The sequence below is a fragment of the Dipodascopsis tothii genome (genome assembly GCF_038497935.1).
Source record: "Dipodascopsis tothii strain CBS 759.85 unplaced genomic scaffold V1510scaffold_5, whole genome shotgun sequence".
NCBI classification, from domain to species: domain Eukaryota; kingdom Fungi; phylum Ascomycota; class Lipomycetes; order Lipomycetales; family Lipomycetaceae; genus Neoaidaea; species Neoaidaea tothii.
In genome coordinates this window covers 85,998-104,880 of record NW_027117989.1, presented here as the reverse complement: position 1 = coordinate 104,880, position 18,883 = coordinate 85,998, and the positions used below count along the sequence as shown (strand labels likewise).

Here is an 18,883-nt window from a genome sequence, read left to right as displayed (position 1 = left end):
GGTCGCGCTGGCTGGCCGGGCGTGGCGGCGGTGGCGCGGCGGTGGCGCGGGACGCGCCGAAATCGGCGGCCGGCGACGGGCCGGCTCAGGGGGTGCGCCGCAGCGCGTGCGGCGTCTGCGCCGCACGGCCTGCGGCGCCGCCGGCCGCCGGTCGCCAGCCGCCAGCCGGCCGCCGGCCGCCGGCCACCGGCCACCAGCCGCCAGTCGCCGGGCTCGCCGGCGAGCTCGCTTCGCCACGCAGCCGCGCGGCCACAGCGTCGACGGGCGCGCAAGCGAGGCTGCCAGCCCACCGACCACGCACTGCTGCGCGCACCGCTGTGGACGCACACCGCGCTGCGGTGGCCGGCACACGCGCGCTTAGTTCTGTGTTGGCCCAGCAGAGGGGGCTGGGCGATAGGCTCGCACGTGACGGCGTGGGATCCCGACTCATTTGTTGGCCCCCTGAGCAACGTCTATCATCTGATCTCAAACGAGCAGCACTAGCCCTCGTCGCTTGATAGACGCTAGCGTTGCCCGTGGGCTAGCCCGTCCTAAGCGACACGCTGCGGCGGACACCTATCACGAGATCTCAGACAAGCCGCACATGTTGCCGGTCCGCACCGGCCCATACGACCGTGTCTCACCGGCGCTTGGACGGCTGCCATTTTTAGCCGGCTGCGGAGTGCTATTATTGCGGAAAGGGGAGGGATCGGCGCCTGCCGTACGCTGCGGCTGGATCCAGCGCGGCGGCACCCTGAGGGGCGGGCACGGGCGCTCGCGCCCGGCGGCGTGGCTGGCGGGAGACGCGCGCCACCAGCGTGGCTGGGACGGGTGGGCGCGCCGGGCGCGGCGCGCGCAGGCGTGGCGCGGGCGTGGCGTCGGCCGCCGCGTTGCCATGGCAGCGCCACCGCGGCCTACCGTTAGCTACCCGGATGACTGCGCCGGCCCGACCAGAGCGCCGAGGTTCGCGGGCGGGGCAGCCGTCCCGTCTGGTCCCATGTGCGCGGCAGATGGCGGCCGCTGCGGCCGCCGGCTTGAGGCTTTGTGCGGCGTCCGGTCATCGCTGTCAGCGCCGGCACCGGCCGGGTCCGTCCAGCCATTGGCCGCCCCTGTCAGCCCCGTCACACCGGACCGACCGTGCCGGACTTGGGACCAACCGGCTAGCGTGCGCAGGCATCGGGGTCTAGGGCGGTCGCCCGTGCCTGCGGGCGAACGCTGGCCCGGCACTGGGCCCGCCACGGACTGGCCCTCACGAAAGCCGCCGGTTCTGTGCGTCCGCGACACCAGCGCCAGGAGGTGGTGCCTTGCGCGTGGCCGCCGGACAGCCGTGCCTGCGCTGCCACGCTGGCCGCGCTGCGCGCGCCACCCGGCTCGCGGCCAAGTCCGCCACCCTTCCCGCGACTGCGACGCGACCAGGCGCTCGTTCCGCCGTGCTGGGCCCTGGGCCAAATACGCAGATCGGCGGTGCCGATCGCGCGGTCGCTGAGCGCGAACGCCGCGGTCCCATCGCAAACTCTGTTACCGTCGCGGGACGGTAAAACAGACTAAAGATCAACACAAAACGCATGTGCATTAATGAACACAGGGCATCCGTGCTAGCGCGCCGCCTGCGCGGCGGCCACCTGAGCAGCATGCCCCTTGATTCCGGCGGCGATCGCCGGCTACGCCTGCCGCACGCGACCCACCGCCGGCCGCACCGCCGCCGCTGCCACCAGCCGGCGCCCCACGGCGCGCAGCCAGCGCCCCGCGCCAGTCGCGTCGCCCGCGTGGCCACGGGAGGGGGGAGGGGATTTTCTTGTCCGACACCCCTGGCCCCGTCCGCTGCCCCCAGTGTTACACCAGTGCGCACGCGCATGCGCGTACTAGCCTCATTGTTAAAACCGTCATGCACAGCATACGTTCAACTTCGCTGCATGTACGCGCAAAGGTATTTATAGTTCGTTGTAGCGACAAGGTAACGGGGACACGATAACCCACTAGCCGAAATCAGCCAATAAGGGTTACCGCTACGTCTCCTCTCGGCCGTAATTAACTCGGCTCAGGACGTTTCTTTACCGCTGTCGGCCTGGTTTGGCCGTACCAATGCATGCGTGCTGCCTGCTATTGTCCGTGGTTCACGTCCGCGTCCGCCTAGCGCATAAAGTTTATGTCTGTTTCTGACTTTTTGCTTTTTCTGCGCTACTCCTCGTTTTTCTGGCCAGACACCGACAAATTAATTTTCAAAGTTCAGACAGGTCTCGAGTTGTCGCGCAGGCAATTAAATATTGCCAGTCGGGCGTCTGTCAGCTTAGGTGGCCCTTCCACGTCAGTCAGACACGGCCGCAGGCGCTTCCCTCAGACACAGACCTCAGTGACTCGATACAGACTGCGCAGCTAGCCGCATCGCAGGCATCGCGGCATCGCAAGCTCTGCAGGTTCGCAGGCATCGAAGGCATCACAGGCATCGAAGCCATCGCCGGCACTCACATCGCAGCCACCGGCCCCGCCCTGCCAGGCCCGGCAGACACCGTCGCCGGAGCCGTGCCCGCTCCAGAACCCGTCGCCAAGGCCACCGCAACCGAGGCCGCGGCCCTCTCGTCTGTACACCATGCCGTCCGTAGCGTCCTACACGCCGCCGCCCGAGCCCCAGCCCGGTCGCTGGTTGCCGCTGCCCTCGATCGCACGCGCCGTCGTTACGTCGTCGTTCACGCCCTACGAAGCCGATGCACCTCCGCCAGGATACGCCAAGCCGGGCTCGTTCTCGTTCGTCGCCCCGGCGCCGGCCCAGCCATCTCCCCGACTGGACCCGCACCTGTTGCCGCTCAGCGCCGGCGACGAGGTTTACGTCTTCGAATTCCACTCCTCGGCCGACTGGTTCCGCGGCTACCTGGTCTCGGCGCCGCCGCTGACCATTGTCGGCACCGGCGCACACGCCACGCGTTCCTCGGCCCTGGGTCTCACATCTGACGCAGCCTCGGATGCTCCATCTGAAACCTCCGCGCCGATGTATCTCGACCAAGCGCCCTCGTCTGTCGACCCGCGCGTGTACCTGGGCGTCTTCCCTGCGCGCTGCATCGCCATCAAGGAGCATTTCCCGCTGGCCACTCCTGTCGACACTCCCGAGTCGCTCGCGTACGGTTCCATTCCGCCGATGGCTGAGGACGGTGGGATGCCTCCTGCGACTCCACCGCTGTTTGCGTCGCGTCTGCAAGCGCGCACCGCACCGGCGCTACCGCCGCCACCACCGCCGCTCTTTGTCGACCTCACGACGACGCCGGACGAGCCCCTGGTCGATGAAATTGCGGCCACATTGCGCGAATGGTACCCGTTTTACTTCCAGATCCTCTTCTCGAACCGCAACTACGCCGTGCTGTCCTCGATCTCGTCCATCTCGGCCCAGCTCCACCAGATCCGCCTCCAGCTCCTGAAAGGCATTCTCACTCAAGCCGAGGCCCGTGACTCGCGCAAGCGCGCCGTCTGGCTGCTCGTTAAGGGCAACAAGCTCCTGAGCGGCCAGATCATTGTTCGCGACGTACTTACCGGCGCAATTGTCACTGGAAACAGCGATTTTGTCAAGTTTTACCAGGACCAGCAGCTGCTGGCACTGTCCACGCACTCGCCCAGCACGGTATCCAAGACGACGTCACAGACCCAGAACAATTTGCTGCATCTCCTGGGCACGTTCAAGTCGTTTGTGTCGCGCGCATCGAATGCGAACGGAACGCCTGTCCTGTCTTCGTCGACTTTTGTCACCTTTTACATCTGCTCCAAGCATAAGGTCATCACCGAGGCCCACCAGATTGCCTTGAACTCTTCCGGCATGCTCCAGGCCGACGAATCGCCTTCATTCCTGTTTTCCAACCTCCCATCGGCACTCTCCAAGGATGACCTCTTTCTCGTCGCTGAGGTCTACGAGTACGGCGCGGTCACCGTGGCTGCGTCGACTCCTGCATTCGATCTCCAGGCCAGCCAGCAGCAGCAGCGCAGCAGCCGGATGAGCACTCTGTTTTCGTCTGGCACTTCACCGTCGTCGTCGTCTTTATCCCTCTCGAGCTCTTCGTTCTCGCCCTCAAAGTCGAAGGCCTCAAAGATCACGACGCGGGTGCGCAAGGGTGTTGCCATTGGTGTGGTTGACATTGGACGCGTGCTGCGAGAGCAGGCTGCCAACGAGCGGGAGATTGTCGTGCGCATGTTTGCATCGGTCACGCCGACCGGGCCCAGTAACGCTAGCTACAGCAGCAACAGCGCGTCGCTCGCCGATCGCAAGGCAGGCTGGGGAAGTCTTCGCAAGCGTCTTGTCAAGGGTCTGCCTGACGGTATCGAAAAGTCCAACAAGGCAGACAAAGTCAACATCACTCTTAGGTTCTTTGCGTCACCGTCGTCAGACCAATTGGTGGCCGCTCACCCGGCCCTGTTCACCGCGACGCCAATCTCAAAGACCCTGTTTACGACAAACACCTCGGAGCGTCGCGACGAGATGTACATCACTCTCGGAGGCGTCCAATTCAGCAACTTCAGCGCTCAGTCTTCGTCGTACACGGCAGCGACTGCGGCCGCTACTGCCGCCCGTTTCCCGTCGGTGAAGGGATACTACAGCTTCAAGCTCGAGTCGAAGCTTGGCATGTTGCAGTTCTCGTCGGCGTCGAACGTCAAGCCGTCGCAGACCTGGGAGTCGTGTGTTGTCACCCGCGACGAGACCGTCGGTGAGATTGTTCGCATCAGTCCTCTTGGCCGTGGCGAGGTAGTCACGATCTCGGTCATGGTCTATGGCGAGGTCATTGCCCGCGGAGCGCTGTCTCTGTGGCAGGACAACATCATTACGAAGGATGGCGAGAAGGTCGTGCTGCTCTACAAGGACGGCGTTCCAGTTGGACGCGCGACCGTGCACACTTCGCTGGTCAGCACGGAGCTCAGTGCCGACGAGACCCTTCTGGGCCTGATCAGATGGCGAGCTCTTTCCATGGACAAGCTCCACGGCGAGGAACAGCTATTGAACGTGCTCAAGCAGGTCTTCTTCGTCGACGAGAACGAAGTCGTCAAGCTCGTGCGCGAAGTTTTCGATGCTCTCTTCGGAGTCCTTGCCTGGAAGCGCACAGACAGGCATTTTGAGGACGCCATTTTCAGCGCCCTGGCCCACATTCTTGAAGTTCTCGACAGGCACATCAACCTTCAGCTGGTCATAGACGAGTACATCAAGGCGCAGTTCAACTACCCTCTCGCTCTGACGCCGCTGCTGCACTCGTTCGAAAGACTGCTGAAGCTGTACAAGACGGAAGAGACGCGCGTGCGGTCAGCGCTGAAAGTCGGTAACTTCATCCTTCGTTTCATGAAGGCGTCGTGGGAAAAGTTCCAGTCCCGCGACGTTGTCAGCATCGAGCTCGGGATTTTCCCCAAGGATCTGCAGCGCATCTTCAACGAGCTGGCCGAGATTGTCAAGAGCGAGGACCCGGCTGTTGTCGACGAGCAGACGCTGGCTATCCAGAACTTCCATGCGTGGCTGCCCGAAGTCCGCGGCATTCTGTCGGACGAGACCATCGCCAAAATCGCCGTGGACTTTATGAACGCCGGTACCAAGGTCACCGGCAAGCTGGTGCTGTACCGTTTGCTGCTGATGAGATCGTTTTCGGATATCTGGGCGTTCCAGACGCCGGCTTCGCGCAAGGTTTTGGCGCTCAACACGCTCAGGTGGCTGCAGCCGTACTTGTCGGTGCCAAGCGACATCGACCACAGCGGCAGCAGCTGGAGCTCGCGCAGCAGAATGAGCTCGCGGACGACAGCCCTGAGCTTCAACAGCAGCATCACGAGTCTGCCAACGCAGACGGCGTCGCAGGCGTGGCGCGACCAGATACGGCTGTGCTGCTCGGTGCTGGCCCAGCAGTTCAGCGCTCTGTGGCCGAATCTTGAGACTGAACTTGGCACATGCGGACTCTACGTCCCTCTGCTGCCCAAGATCGCCATGGTCTACTGCTGGATGGCGCGCGTCATCGACCGGCGGCTGCGCAATGAGTACTCGCCGCTGTTCCCGTCGGCGTACCCGTTCATGATGCGGCCAATCGACTCGAGCATCAAGCGCGAGCCGTTTGACGAGTGCCTGACGGAGCTGTCGCTCGTCAGCGCGATCATGAGCTTCTTCTCGCTGATTGACACCGTCGAGCCGTCGCCGCTTGAGGCCGACCTGAGCGAGGACGACGCGGTGGACCTGGTCCTGAACATCCTTACCATGTGCATGTCGATCCTCAACTGCGAGGCGTTCCCGGCTAACTGGGTCAGCATCTACGCGCTGCAGCACAAGGCCGTGCTGGCCTGTCTGGAGTTTGTGTCGCTGATCCTGCTCGAGAACTTCCTGCCGTCGGACGACATGGACGAGAGCTGCTCGTTCATCACAATCTCGACGGCGTCGTCGCCCCGCCGGTTCAACGTCAACATCTGGCGCGCGTTCTTCTATGTGCTACTGAAGCTCGCTGGGTCGGAGAGCCTCGAGTACGAGTATTTCACCAACCGGAAGCGGGCTGTTGTCTGGGCTATCGCCGGCGACGTCCGCGAACAGAGCGCGCTCCTGCTGCAGAAGATGTGGAACGCCATTGGCTGGGATGCCACCGAACAGGAGCGCGCCCAGTTTGGGCTCGAAAAACTGGGGGGCTACCAGGTACAGTTTGTTTCACCATCCAGAGACGACGACCATTTGGATAATAGTCTTGTGCCCCAAATTTTGGGTATCTGCCTGTCCCAACACAATGTTCTGCGCGGAGTGGCTACCAAGATACTGGGTAGCATGATCATCAGCGAGCTTGCTCTGCATAGCTCGTTAGATAACATGTTCTCCTGCGTTATAGACGTGAGTACCATTGTTTGGTAGAGAGAAAGTTTACTAACTTCGGCTATAGAGTTTGGATAAGATTTTTAAGACCAAGACTCACCATCCTGAAAATGCCGCCAAAAGTAATTTTGTGGACAATTTGCGCCCTCTGTTTGAGAAACACGATGGCGACGCGCTCAACCTGGAGGTGCTCAACCTGCTGAATCTGATCGACTCGTTAATCGACTTGCTGTCGCAGCTTTACAGCGTGCCGGCGGACGAGGCTTACGAGGATGACCGGATGCTGTGCACGCTGAATCTGATGAACTTTCTGCGCAACACGAACCGGCAAGACCTGTTCATCAGATACGTTCACCAGATGGTGCAGATCCAGGACGACAGCGGGCACTATGTGGAGAGCGGCCTGACGCTGAAACTGCACGCGCAGATCTACCCGTGGTCGACCGAGGTGGTCGCGCCGGCGATCGACTACCTCGACTTGCCGGAGGAGAGCGCGTTCGAGCGGCGCGAGCGGCTGTACCTGAAGATCATCAAGTACTTCAACACCGGCAAGTCGTGGGAGAACTCGATCGAGCTGTACAAGGAGCTGGCGGTGCAGTACGAGACGCTGACGTTCGACTTTACGAAGTTGGCCAAGACACTGAGCCAGATGGCCAAGCTATACGAGGACATCCTGCACGGCGAGCGGTACCTGTCGCAGTTCTTCCGGATCTACTACCTCGGCCTGGGCTTCCCCAAGTCGCTGCGGGGCAAACAGTACATTGTCGAGGGCATGCACTTTGAGCGTCTCCCGGAGTTCTCGGACCGGATGCAGCACCTATACCCTAATGCCAAGCTGCTGCAGTCGTCTGCGTCGCCGGTGGAGTACCTCTCGATGGAAGGACAGTTTTTGCAGATCTCGACCGCGCAGCCCGAGGCGGATCTGTCGGACAAGGTCTTTCTGCTGCAGGACGTGTCGCAGCAGGTCAAGGACCACCGCCACCGGACCAACCTCCAGCGGTTCTCGTTCTCGCGGCCGCTGCCGAACTCGAACGGCGGCAAGCACACGTCGGCGGTGGACCTGTGGATCGAGAAGACCATCTTCGAGACCGCGCAGCCGTTCCCGACGATCCTGCGGCGGAGCGAGGTCGTGCGCGTGGTGACGGTCAAGACGTCGCCGCTGGAGAACGCGGTGCACGCGCTCGTGCTCAAGACGAACGAGCTGCTGAGCTCGCAGGCGTCGCTGGGCAAGGCCAAGCACACGAACGAGTCGGCCGTGTCGCGGCTGAGCATGCTGCTGACGGGCTCGGTGGACTCGCCCGTGAACGGCGGCGTGCAACAGTACCGCCTGTTCCTGCAGCCGCAGTGGCTGGTCGACCACCCCGACGACAAGGAGCTCGTGAGCGCGCTGACGACCGCGATGCTGGACCACGTCGGCGTCATCAAGAGCTGTCTGGACACGCACGGCAAGGTCATCAAGCCCGAGATGCGCCCGCTGCACGAGAGCCTGCTGATGCTCTTTGACCGCAACTTCAAGAACGAGATCGGCGTGCTCGAGAAGCGGGGCAAGCTCGAGCGCGTGTTTTCGCGGTCGAGTGTCGAGTCCGGCCGCAGCCTGCCCGCCAAGAACGCGAGCTCGCCGACGACGATCACGCCTACGACTACGACGTCCACGGTGTCGTCGACGCCGTACTCGCTCCCGCAGACGTCGGCGACGACGCTGGCGCCCGCTGCGGCTACATCGCACTTCTCGCTGGCCACCTCAGCCACGACCGCGCCGTCCGTGTCCAAGCCGGCGAGCATCTTCTCGAGCAGCCAGAGCATCGCGTCTAAAGTGAGTAACGTCCGGCGGCGCATCAGCAAGATCAGGCTGGCCAGCGACGCCTCGCTCAACCGGCGGCGGGGCAACGGGTACGACGGCAACACGAGCAACCTGAGCTTGGGCACGTTTACGGACGAGTAAGACCCGCGGCGCCCCGCGCCCCTCGGTCCCTGCACGCCCCCGACGTATTTTGTAAATGTTTAGTTCTATCCGGCCATTTGATATCTGATTGCGTGTAGCATTTGTCATTCGTTTATATTTCGTCGCAGTTTTAGGATATGGAAGTCATTATTGTAGATATTATTTGATGTACACTTTATGTAATGTTGGAATACGAATACAGTCAACGGACGCAGGGCGCGCGCGGCGGCGCGGCTTGACACGCCGGCGCCAGGCTCCGATCAGCCGCGACAGGAGTCGGTGTCATTTTACGTGCATAGGGGTCGCTCTGCGCGCTTGTTCTAGCTCATTCTCGATTGCGTCATGACGGCTGACAGTGTATGCGCGGTCAGCCGCCGGCGGCTAGTGCGCGCAGCCGCAGGGACGCAACGTTGCCGGATCGAGCGGCGTGCAGGGTAGCACGAGCGACGCGGCGCAGGACCGCGGCCGCCGCCGTGCCGCCGTGCGCTCTCCGCCGCCGTTGTCGCGCCGGCCGGACGCGGCAGCAACGCGTTCGCCCGAAGCGGGAGATGACATAATGGAGTCATAATGCGGGGTGACACATGAGGTAAACTCAAAACGGGATGATTGGCACTGTCGTCATTACTCCCAGCCCAGCCGTCGTGCGACCGATGATCTGCCGGCGCACCGTCACATTTAACTGATCCACGGCCGACACCGAACGGCTTATTCTCACACAGACCATGGGCTCTATCGACACGCACACGAGCGCGCTGGCCGCGTCGTCGCCAGCAAGCGCGCGGGTCAGCACGCCCGCGGCTCTGCGGGCGCCGGGATCGGCGGCCGGCCCCGACTATCCGCCAGACACAGCCCCGCGGGAACCCGGGGCGACAGCGAACCCAGGCCTCGCCGCGTGGGGGGCAGCCGACAGCCCGGGAGCGGCCCCAGGCGGGTCGACGCCGTCCAGACCGGCGTCGCGCTCGTCGGTACTGTCAGGCGTGTCCACGACGGCTGTAAAAGATGGGGTAGAGGGCCACCGCCGCCACCACGGTCACTACGGCTATCCGGCCGAGGGCGCGCCGCTCGCTGGATTGGGCAGCCACCCGCAGGCCGCGGCTGCTAATGATCAGGCGGCGGCTGCCGCGGCCACGCAGGCTAAAGGCAGTGAGGGTGCTAGAGGTAGTGTGCGGGCGCTGGGCGCCGCGCCGTGCGCCATTGGTGTGACGTCCGCGGCCGTCCCCGACCGCGCGCCCGATAAGCCCGGGTACGCGCGCAGCAGCGGCAGCAGCAAGGACCTGCGCCAGTACCTCGAGCAGACGCACCTACGCGAGCGGCCCGGCAGCGATAAGCTGAGGTATGTTCGGCCGGCCGCCGGAGCTGACGCCAGGCCCACGCTCGCCAGCCGCCACAGCCAGGCCAGCAGCGTCAACCTGGCCGACGAGGACGCCAGCACGCGCTCGCTCTACGGCGAGACCGATTCGGCCTATTCGTACGCGGCGTCGGGATCGGTCTCGCCGGCGTGCACCAACAGCAGCATGGCCATGAACTGGAACGACGACTCGACCAACGAGCTGCTGCTGTCCGACACCGGCAGCGAGTACCGCACGACGCCCGGCGCCGTGACGCCCGTCGGCGGCAGCTCCCAGGACCTGGGCGCGGTGGCGCCCGAGCCCGCCGTCGGCAACAAGAGCGAGATCCTGCGGAGCTACGTCAACTCGGAGCGGCAGGGCGGCCACGGCCAGAACATGCTCTACCACGACCTGCAGGAGTACCGCAACCGGCTGCGCGAGCCGGAGCCGGCGCCGCTGTGAGCGGCGGCGTACCCTGGTGTATTTAGTATAAATATGAGTTTGCGATCTGGGTTCTATAAGTACAAGGGGCCGGGCGCGCCCGGTTAGGCGTACGCCTGCATGCGAAAGACGAGCTTGACCTGGGCGTCCTGCAGCGTCGACTGGAACAGCCGGGCAAAGTCTAGGTGGGGGCGGCTGTAGTAGTCTTCCTCGAGAACTGGGCGTCAGCCGGGCCTGCCGCGGGCACTTACTGTCCTCCGAGTCCTGGTTGGCCAGGTTCTGCAGCAGCGAGCAGAGCTCGTACAGGACCTCGGCCTTCTTCTCGTGGATGATCTTGTTGCGGAGCACGTCGTGGAGCGGCTCGCAGATCTCGTCGAGGCAGTCGCTGGGGTCAGCCGGGCCGCGGGCGCACTCACTAGATGACCTCGTCGCCCTCGAGGAAGAGCGTGTAGAACAGGTCGTACTCGTCCACGCAGACCGTGCGGATGTAGGCGATGCTCGAGCGGGCCTGCGGTCAGCCAGCCCCCGGCGGCACGTACCAGCTGGACCAGGTCCGGCGTCGTGTTCTTGAGCTCGTTGACCTTGGCCGTGATCACGGGCATGATCAGCCGCTTGCGGATGCCGGTGTAGCACCGGTAGCAGTCGCGCATCAGGCTGAGGTACTCGTCGTGGTCCTCGCACCGCTGCTGGATCTCGGTCGTCAGCGACTGCAGCAGCGGCGCGTCGACCTTGAACTTGGTGTAGAACAGCGCCGACTGCGTCTTGTCGTTGAGCGCCTTGGCCGTGATCCGCGACTGCACGTCGTTGGCCACCTCCCGCAGCGAGTTGACGAAGAACACGCGGATGAGCGTCAGCGCGCGCGTGAGGCACTGCCGGTAGCGCATCTCGTAGATGTCGACGCCGTTGAAGCTTTTCTGCCGTCAGCGCGCCCGCGCCCACACCCACGTTTTTCTTGACGTAGTCGATGCAGTCGTCGAGCTGCTTGAGCATCGTCCGGAACGCGTCCTGTGTCACAAAGTCCGTGCCGGGCGCGTTCAGCCGCCGGGTGAACTCGTCGAGCAGGTTGAACGGCTCGAGGTGGGCCGCGATGTCGTCCGCCAGCGTCTCGAGCCGGGTCTGCTCGGCCAGGAGCACGTCGCAGGCGTCCTGGAACGTCGACGTCTGCTTGCGGACGAGGCCGAACCCGAGCGCCAGGTCGTCGCAGAGGTCCATTGTGTTGGACGCCTGCTCCAGCAGCTGGTCGCACGCCGAGAGGTTCGACAGCGCCGCGGTCTTGAACGATCTGCGGTCAGCGCCGCGCCGCGGCCACTCACATGAAGATGTTGTCGCTCGCTTCCTGCAGCTCGTCTTCCAGCGACTCGTACCACTTGGCGAACTCGATTTCGTCCTGCGTGGCGTACAGCGCGCCGAGGTCGCCATTGAGGTCCAGCTGCGCGAGCGACCGGTACAGCTCGTCGGCCGGTGGCCGCGCGCCGCCGTACGCCGCCGTGAGATCGCTCTCGGGGTCGATGCCGCGCAGGCTGCTGTACGACTTGGCGCGCCGCATTGGCACCGTGTACTCGGGGATGGTCATGCGCGTCTGGCTCAGCGCAGGGCTCTTGAGCAGCACGGCGCCGGCGTCCTCGAGCATGCTGCCTCGCACGTCGAGCGCGGCCGGCTGCTGACGCGTGAGTGCCTGGGCGTGGGTCGGCGTACCTGCTTCGTGCCCGCGTGATCCATCGGCGGGCCGTCCTGGAGTATCGACCGCCGGCGCCGGCCATGCTTGGATGGCTGCGGCGCGTATTGCGAGGGGCTCACGTGGTAGGCCCAGTCGTCGTACATTGTTGTCAGACGGCGTCCGCCCCGGCTCTCGATGGCGATGGGCCCGGCGGTGGTGGCTGCGCGGGCGTCACGGCGTTCGCGTTACCCGGCCGCAAGCCGTTACCCGGCGACAGCGCGTTACCCGGAAACGTGGTCAGCACTGACTAAGCGCCCCCGGCTGCGCTTGGGCAGTCGCTGCTAGCGTTGCGAGGCCGCAGCCAGCCAGCGCCGCGCGATGGCTGCGTTCATTATCATTAGCCGGCCAGATCTGAGGCGCTTGTCTGTGAAACCGGCGCGGCCATGCCGAGCGCCTGTCGATTCCCACGCGGCTGCGCTGACAGGGGCTACGTCATGCGCCGAGATCGCGCCGCAGCCGGCGTAGCGAGCCGACGCAAGATCTCCGGGCGCATTGACGAGGGGTCGAGTCGCGGCGGTCCAGCGGGTGTACCGCTGGGCTGCACAGCGGCGCACCAGAAGGGTTAGCCGCCACCGATCCAGCCGTCCGGACGGGGCGCCGAGTTGGGCCGGCGCCGCCTGGCGGCGGCCGTGGCGCGCAGCCGCGTGGCGCAGGGTCTGTCCGAACGTAGCCCGACTTGACAAGCCTCCGGCGGCGCGCGGCCAGGCACGCGTTCGCCGTGCGCGGCCCCGGGCGGGCGCCGTGGCGCGCCGCGGTGGGCGGCGCGGCGGCTGGGCCGCCGGGCAGTGTCTGCCAGTAGCAGTCCGTGCCCGGTCACGCCGTGTGGCCGGTGTAACCTGCGGCCGGGCGCGCCCAGCGACCCTCACGCGCCCAGGACGGCCGCGCGTAGCCACGCGTCATGCACGCGCGCGCCTCCGCCCGCGTCCACCGTGTTGGAGCGGGTTCGACAAAATGCCGAATCGAGACTGGACCTGGCCGGGCCTGCGTGCCGGCCCTGTTAATTTCCCACGACTAGCCGAGGACCGCTGTCCGGCCCTGCGGCCGCCATCGCCGCGGCCGCGCCGCGCCGCTGACGCCGTCGTGGATCCCTAGTGTCGTCCCTTCTTCGCATATGCGTGGCTTCGCTACTTGGTGGCTAGCCGGCTCGTGGCCGTAGGCGAACTGTGACTGGGATTAGACCGCGCCGCACCATGCCGGCGGCTAGATGGCCGCTGTGGCCGCGCTGCCAAGGGTGACGGTCGTGTGCCAGTGGACGTGACCACTGATCGGATGACCGCCGGCGTGGCCGAGCCCGACAGGCCTCGCCACGCGTGACCTCCCGGCAGGCCTTGCCACGCGTGACCTCCCGCCGCCGGCCGCTGCGACGCGCGTAAGCGCGGCCCCGCTGGCGCTGCCGATCCGGCGCGTGCCGGTCGCGGCCGCGGAAAACGGCGCGGGGGTTGAATTAGAATTTGCCATAAGGTTAGATTTCAGGTACGAGGCCCAGGAACCGCGGTCGATGAGCCGCAGCGCTGGCGGTCAGGGGCTGGTGCCGCCGCGGTACGGCGGAGCGGCTCCGCGCCGCACGGCGTGCGGCGCTGCAGTCTGCACTTTGCGCTGGCCAAATGAAGCTGCACGCGTCGGCCATCTGCGACCAGATTCATGCACCAGTCACAAGGCATCTGATAACCTATCGCCAGACGCGTTTCAGCTGGTGCACACCGGCGTCATGCCAAGCCTGCACGCAGTGCAGTGACCGGCCGGTGCCGGCGGTACCGACGGTGCCGGCGCGCGGCGGCGTGCGACCGCGCGCAAACGAGTACAACCGCGTGCTGCCGCCCGCTGCCGCCGCTGTCGCGCTCTGCTGCGTGCTGCGTGCTGCTTGCTGCTGCCCGCTGCTGCCCGCTGTCGCCCGCTGCCGCGTGCCGCGGCGAGCGGGCGATAAGATGCGGTGGCAGCGTTGCTGGCGCCCATATACCAGCTCGATCTGGCTATGTACCCGGCCTGAAGATAGCATGAGCGGGTCCGCCAGACAAGCGCGGGCGTAACCGCGGCTAGCTGGCCTGACATATGACATGCTACCGGCAGCGCCAGCCGGCGCAGCAGACGCGGGGTGCGGGCCGATCGAGGGCCGTAGCCACGCCCGCAAGAAGCGATCGGACCACTGCCGTGCGGCTCCAGGCGGCCGCCGGACAAACGTCAGCAGCCGTCTCTCAGCAGGTAGACCGTACGGCTGAGCTGCCCCCGCGCGGCCGTCCAGGGGCGCGGGATCCCCCGGACGTCTCGCTACTAGTCCGGACGAGACGACCTGATCGACCGCTCGCTTGCATACCCGCTGGCAAGCCACGGAACGGCCCACGGCGGGCGTACGCGCTTGCCAAACCTTGTCGCCAGCCGGCACGCCCGTCGTCGCCAACAGGCCACCGTGCGATGGGATCTAAAAATAATCCACCTCTAGTCGGCCGGCAGCGTATCCTGCGCTGCTAGCTTAGACGAACATATGAAAGTTCCCGCAGCCGGCTTGTCGGCGTTAAACCTAGCTGTTCATCGCGGGGACCTTAAAATAGATATCGGACGATGTGGAGGTGTTCGACAAGCACCGAGAGAGCAATCAATGGCAGGGTGCAGGGCAAGCGTGGGCCGGCCAGCAGGGTGATGTCATGGCGCGTGCTAGGCGACAGCCCCCCCCAGTGTACACGGCAGCCAGCGCAGCGGCGCACCAGTGGTGCGCCATCGATCGTGCCCGGCCAGGGCCTGGCCGTGCGAGCCACGCCGGCAGCGGTGCCGGTCGAGAGCGGCGGGAGAGCGCGCTACGGCAGCAGCTAGCCCCAACGTCAGCCGTGCCGGGCATTGTTTATTTTTACACCACCCAGCTCCACAGTGGCCAGCGACCGCGGTCCGCTGCTATCTGCTGTCTTGGCATTGTCTAGGCCGTAAGGCGCTAGATAATTGCTAGTGGCACCAGTAGGGACTAGCTCAGGCATCCGTTCCTGGGACCAGCCGGAGCGGTCGTAGGCGCTGTCGCCGGCCGGCTGGATGCCTGGCGGCACAAGGTGCAGCTCAACCGACGGCCGCGGGCGCATTAATATATACGCAGGCGCGAATGCGGCGAGGCCCCCGGCGGCTGTGGCCCTGGCCGGCCCGCGCGGCCGGCACTAAGGGCCCAGGCAGTGCGCGCCCATCGAGCGGCCCGCTGGCGCCTCCTGCCGTCACGCCCCTTCTCCAGCACCGGCAGCGTGCAGACATCCGGACGCCGGTGGACGGGCTGCCGGGCGCTACCCCTCAGACGGCCACACCGCGGCCGCGCAGTTACGTCAGGTCTGCGGCACCTAAACCGCATTTGCGCTCCCCAGACGGCGCGGTGGTCCGCTGCGGGTCGTCCAAGACGGCGGATCGGTTTCATGGACCCAACAGGGCGCATCGGCCTGCTGTCTGCGACAGATGGAGCACCATGGACCTGGTCGCGGCGGCCCTAGACGAAAGCGTGCTGGCGCGCATAACTTTCGCCGGCCATTAAGGTTTGTGACTTTTCGTATTGCGGGCTCCACTGCCCGGCGGCAGCCAGCCATGCCACGGTCAGGGCGGCGCTTACGGCACGCGTCCGTAGCGGCCTGCAATAAATCTCGGGTCTAGGGGGCATTCGGCCTGGAGAGTGGCGGAGATCAGACAACTGGAGTCGTTCCTGCTTTCAGACGAACTAGTGCGACATAGCGCGCGGACTAGTCCGCTTACGGCGCCGCTGGCAAGTGCCGTCCGTGGACCGAGGTCGTCGGCTGGAATTCCGGCCGGCAGCCGACCGCGCGCGGCGCGTGCCGCCGGCTGGCGGCGGGCGCCCGCGTGGCCGGCGACGGGGTGCGCGCGCTGCGGCGGCCAAGCCGGTGTATCGTGGAACTCCTGCTAGTCAGATCTTGCTGCAGTTCTGGCTGCATGGGCCGGCCGGGTGTCGTCATAGCAATTTCGTTTTCGTACCTGGTCCGTCAACGCCCAGCTAGCGATCTAATCCATCGCCCAAGGCGGGCGGTGCGGCTGCCGCATGCACGCCCACCCGTGCTCGGGCTAGGGCTGCCACGTTATGCGCTCACGGCCATGCACGTTAGGGTCGCACTTCCGAAACGTCGTCCGGCCCCAGCCGCGGTAACGGTGGTCGCGGCGGGCGCGGCGGGCGCGGCGTACGGCGGCCACGGCTGCGGCGCGTGCCGCGCGGGCCCCGCCCGGCGCGGCAGCCGCGGCCAGCCGCCGGCCGCCCCTGCGCGCAGCCGCACCCCGGACCCTGGGTCGTCGGCGCCGGGTTAGGCGCCGCGTGATGCTGCCATGCACGGCGGATCCAGCGGTTCCCAGGGCCATTATGTCATACGTTCAGGCGGCTTACTGCTTTGCGCTTCGCCTAACAGCCATGCACACCCACCCTCTTCTCTGGCGGACGCCCGCCCGTCGCTAGGCCGGGCGCGCACTAGCCCGGCAGGCTACTGCGGCTCTACGTCGCTCGCGCGCAGACTCTCCTGCGGTGGCCGGTGCCGATAATGCCCTTCGGGCGACGCCGCAGCCGCGGTCGGCTACGGCGTCCTGCGGCCGCGCCTGTCGGCTGGTCGGGCGCCCGCCGCCGGGCGCCGGGTCGACGCCGGCTGGCTTTGCCACGCCTCCGATCCGGTGCTTGGCCTGGCTATGCGATTAAGGCGGCGTGCTAGCAAGTGATACCCAGACGCAGCGCCTATTTAACGTTTGTACCTTATTGCGCATGTTGCCCAAAGCTGGAATATACCCGCCATTTTGATTGGTGTCACATTGGACACTCCCTACCAATATGACGCCGCGGCCGGCAGGCCTGGCGTGCAACGCGAGGCCGGGCGGCCACGACCTCTGCGCCGGGGTTACCCGCACGCGGCGCGGCCGCTGGCGGCCGGACCCCACCCCACCACGGCGCGGGCGGTGATGTCTGCCAATAGCCGTCGGCCCACCGCGCCCGGGCCCGCCGCCGGCCGTACGCGCGCGGCCGCCCCGCGCGCCGGCGCCGCGGCCGCCGGAGCTCTGGCGCATGCACTCATGTATTATAATTCTTTTAGGATTTAAACTTTGTCGTCCAAATCTTCACTGGCTGTTTAATTCGATAATTTTTCGATTTTCGATCTACTCGAATTTAAATTATAAATCTTATAGTATTGTTTTTTACGCTGGTCTAATCCCTCTCACTACCGGGCCTCTAACCCATTCCATTTCTTCCCCTTCTTTTAGTAACTTTTTATACTCCTCCTTCGTCTCCCTCCCTCGTCTCCTGATTGATTTCTGGTATAATTTCGACACCACTGCTTCTACACTTGGAGTTACCCACGCATCTTGGGCGCCTGCAGCTAGTTCTTGATAGACGCACGCATAGTCGCCTGAATCCACCACGGTGCCTTCGATCTAGCAGCAAACTTATATATACACCAACGCTCCACAGTTTTTTTTTATCCCAACGCTCCGTTAAATCCTGTCTACCCCACTCGCGGCCTCGCCGTCTATAAGTTCTCCTGGCCCCGGGTGTGTTTGCTGCACACATCGCTCTACTTGCGCGGCCGACAGCTGCGCGCGCCGAACCCCGAGCCCGATCTCCGCCATGCCGTCGCCCCGACAGCCGCTGCGCGCCGGCGACTTCTCGCACCTGTACAGCCGGCCTGCGCTGCCGGCGCCGCCGCGCCCGCGCGCCGAGAGCCGCTTCGCTGCACTGGCCGTCCCCGAGGAGGCCCCGCGCTCGATCATCCCTGGTATGTGCGCCGCGGCCACGCTCGCTGACCCCAGGCTCGCACTTTGAGCCCGTTCGCTGCCCCGAGGTGGGATCCGGCTACGGCCTGACGCCCGGCTGCTGGGCCTGCTGCGTCTGCCGCCGCGTGCAGGATCTGCCGCGGTCGGGACACTCGATCTGCACCCGCTCGTCCTGCCGCCACCCCAAGTGCGACACCTGCCACTGGCGCCGGTAGGCCGCCGGCCGGCCGCGTTTTTGCCTTTTTTCTTCTCGACATGGTTTTTTGTTACCCGACCCTCTCCAGCGCGGCGGCCGCCGGCCGCCGCCCCTGACACCGGACGCGCCCTCCAGGCCGGCGGCGGCGGCCTGGCGCCTGCGCCCGCCGCCCCGCCCGCTGCTGCATTTGGCTCGCTCCGCCGTCGTTTTTGTGTTTTATTTCTGCACCCGAGCGTGCGCCGGCGCTTCTATTTTTCACAAGTACGACTGTCTACATCATTACATCCCGGAAAGGGCACGTTTGTGGAGGCCCCGCGGCCCTTGTGTTCCATCAGTATATAATCCATCTCCTATGAGCTCATAAAATGTATATTAGTTTCGACTGTTCCAGCACGCGGCCCTACATAGCTAGCTAACCTTGCATTTAATATATAGTTACACACAGCCTCACGGGCGCGCCGTCAGCCGCAGTCGACGCGGCCCGCGGCCGATCCAATTACGCGGAGTGCGCGTAGCCGGTCACGATTGGCCCTGGCGCTGCATAACGCGGTCATGCCGCGCACGTGCCTGTGCGTGACTTGTCCCTGAGCGTGGCGCGTGGCGCGTGGCGCATCTGAGCCTCATGCCGCAGGCCGTGCATATTCCACACGATCTGCCTGCGCCGGCCTGGCCGCCCCCGGACGGCGGCCACGTGGGCGCGCCGGCCGTGGCCGCCGCGGCCGCGGCGCGGCGCCGGCTGCCACGGCGCGGCGCCGCCGCCGCCCCG

At 65.3% G+C, this 18,883-nt stretch overlaps 4 protein-coding genes across 4 annotated transcripts; 2 read left to right on the top strand and 2 right to left on the bottom strand.

Annotated features, from left to right (window-relative positions):
* The first annotated feature begins 2,204 nt into the window (after nt 1-2,204).
* V1510DRAFT_411912 (uncharacterized protein) lies at nt 2,205-9,137 on the top strand. Its single transcript, XM_066932981.1, has 2 exons — nt 2,205-6,793; nt 6,843-9,137. Exons 1-2 carry the CDS (start codon nt 2,567-2,569, stop codon nt 8,715-8,717), a joined length of 6,102 nt encoding a protein of 2,033 aa, XP_066790663.1. The 5' UTR covers nt 2,205-2,566; the 3' UTR covers nt 8,718-9,137.
* A 213-nt stretch (nt 9,138-9,350) lies between these two features.
* Nucleotides 9,351-10,563, top strand: V1510DRAFT_411911 (uncharacterized protein). Its single transcript, XM_066932980.1, has one exon. The coding sequence runs from the start codon at nt 9,440-9,442 to the stop codon at nt 10,505-10,507; it is 1,068 nt and encodes a 355-aa protein (XP_066790662.1). The 5' UTR covers nt 9,351-9,439; the 3' UTR covers nt 10,508-10,563.
* V1510DRAFT_411907 (Sec34-like family-domain-containing protein) lies at nt 10,529-12,776 on the bottom strand. The gene is made up of 7 exons (XM_066932979.1): nt 12,182-12,776; nt 11,800-12,146; nt 11,432-11,768; nt 11,026-11,400; nt 10,903-10,994; nt 10,738-10,871; nt 10,529-10,703 (listed from the first exon to the last, which is right to left on the bottom strand). Exons 1-7 carry the CDS (start codon nt 12,305-12,307, stop codon nt 10,591-10,593), a joined length of 1,524 nt encoding a protein of 507 aa, XP_066790661.1. The 5' UTR covers nt 12,308-12,776; the 3' UTR covers nt 10,529-10,590.
* Nucleotides 12,777-17,357: 4,581 nt separating this feature from the next.
* On the bottom strand, nt 17,358-18,250 carry V1510DRAFT_411898 (uncharacterized protein). The gene is made up of 2 exons (XM_066932978.1): nt 17,958-18,250; nt 17,358-17,923 (listed from the first exon to the last, which is right to left on the bottom strand). The coding sequence occupies exons 1-2, from the start codon at nt 18,176-18,178 to the stop codon at nt 17,419-17,421; spliced, it is 726 nt and encodes a 241-aa protein (XP_066790660.1). The 5' UTR covers nt 18,179-18,250; the 3' UTR covers nt 17,358-17,418.
* Between the last annotated feature and the right edge of the window lie 633 nt (nt 18,251-18,883).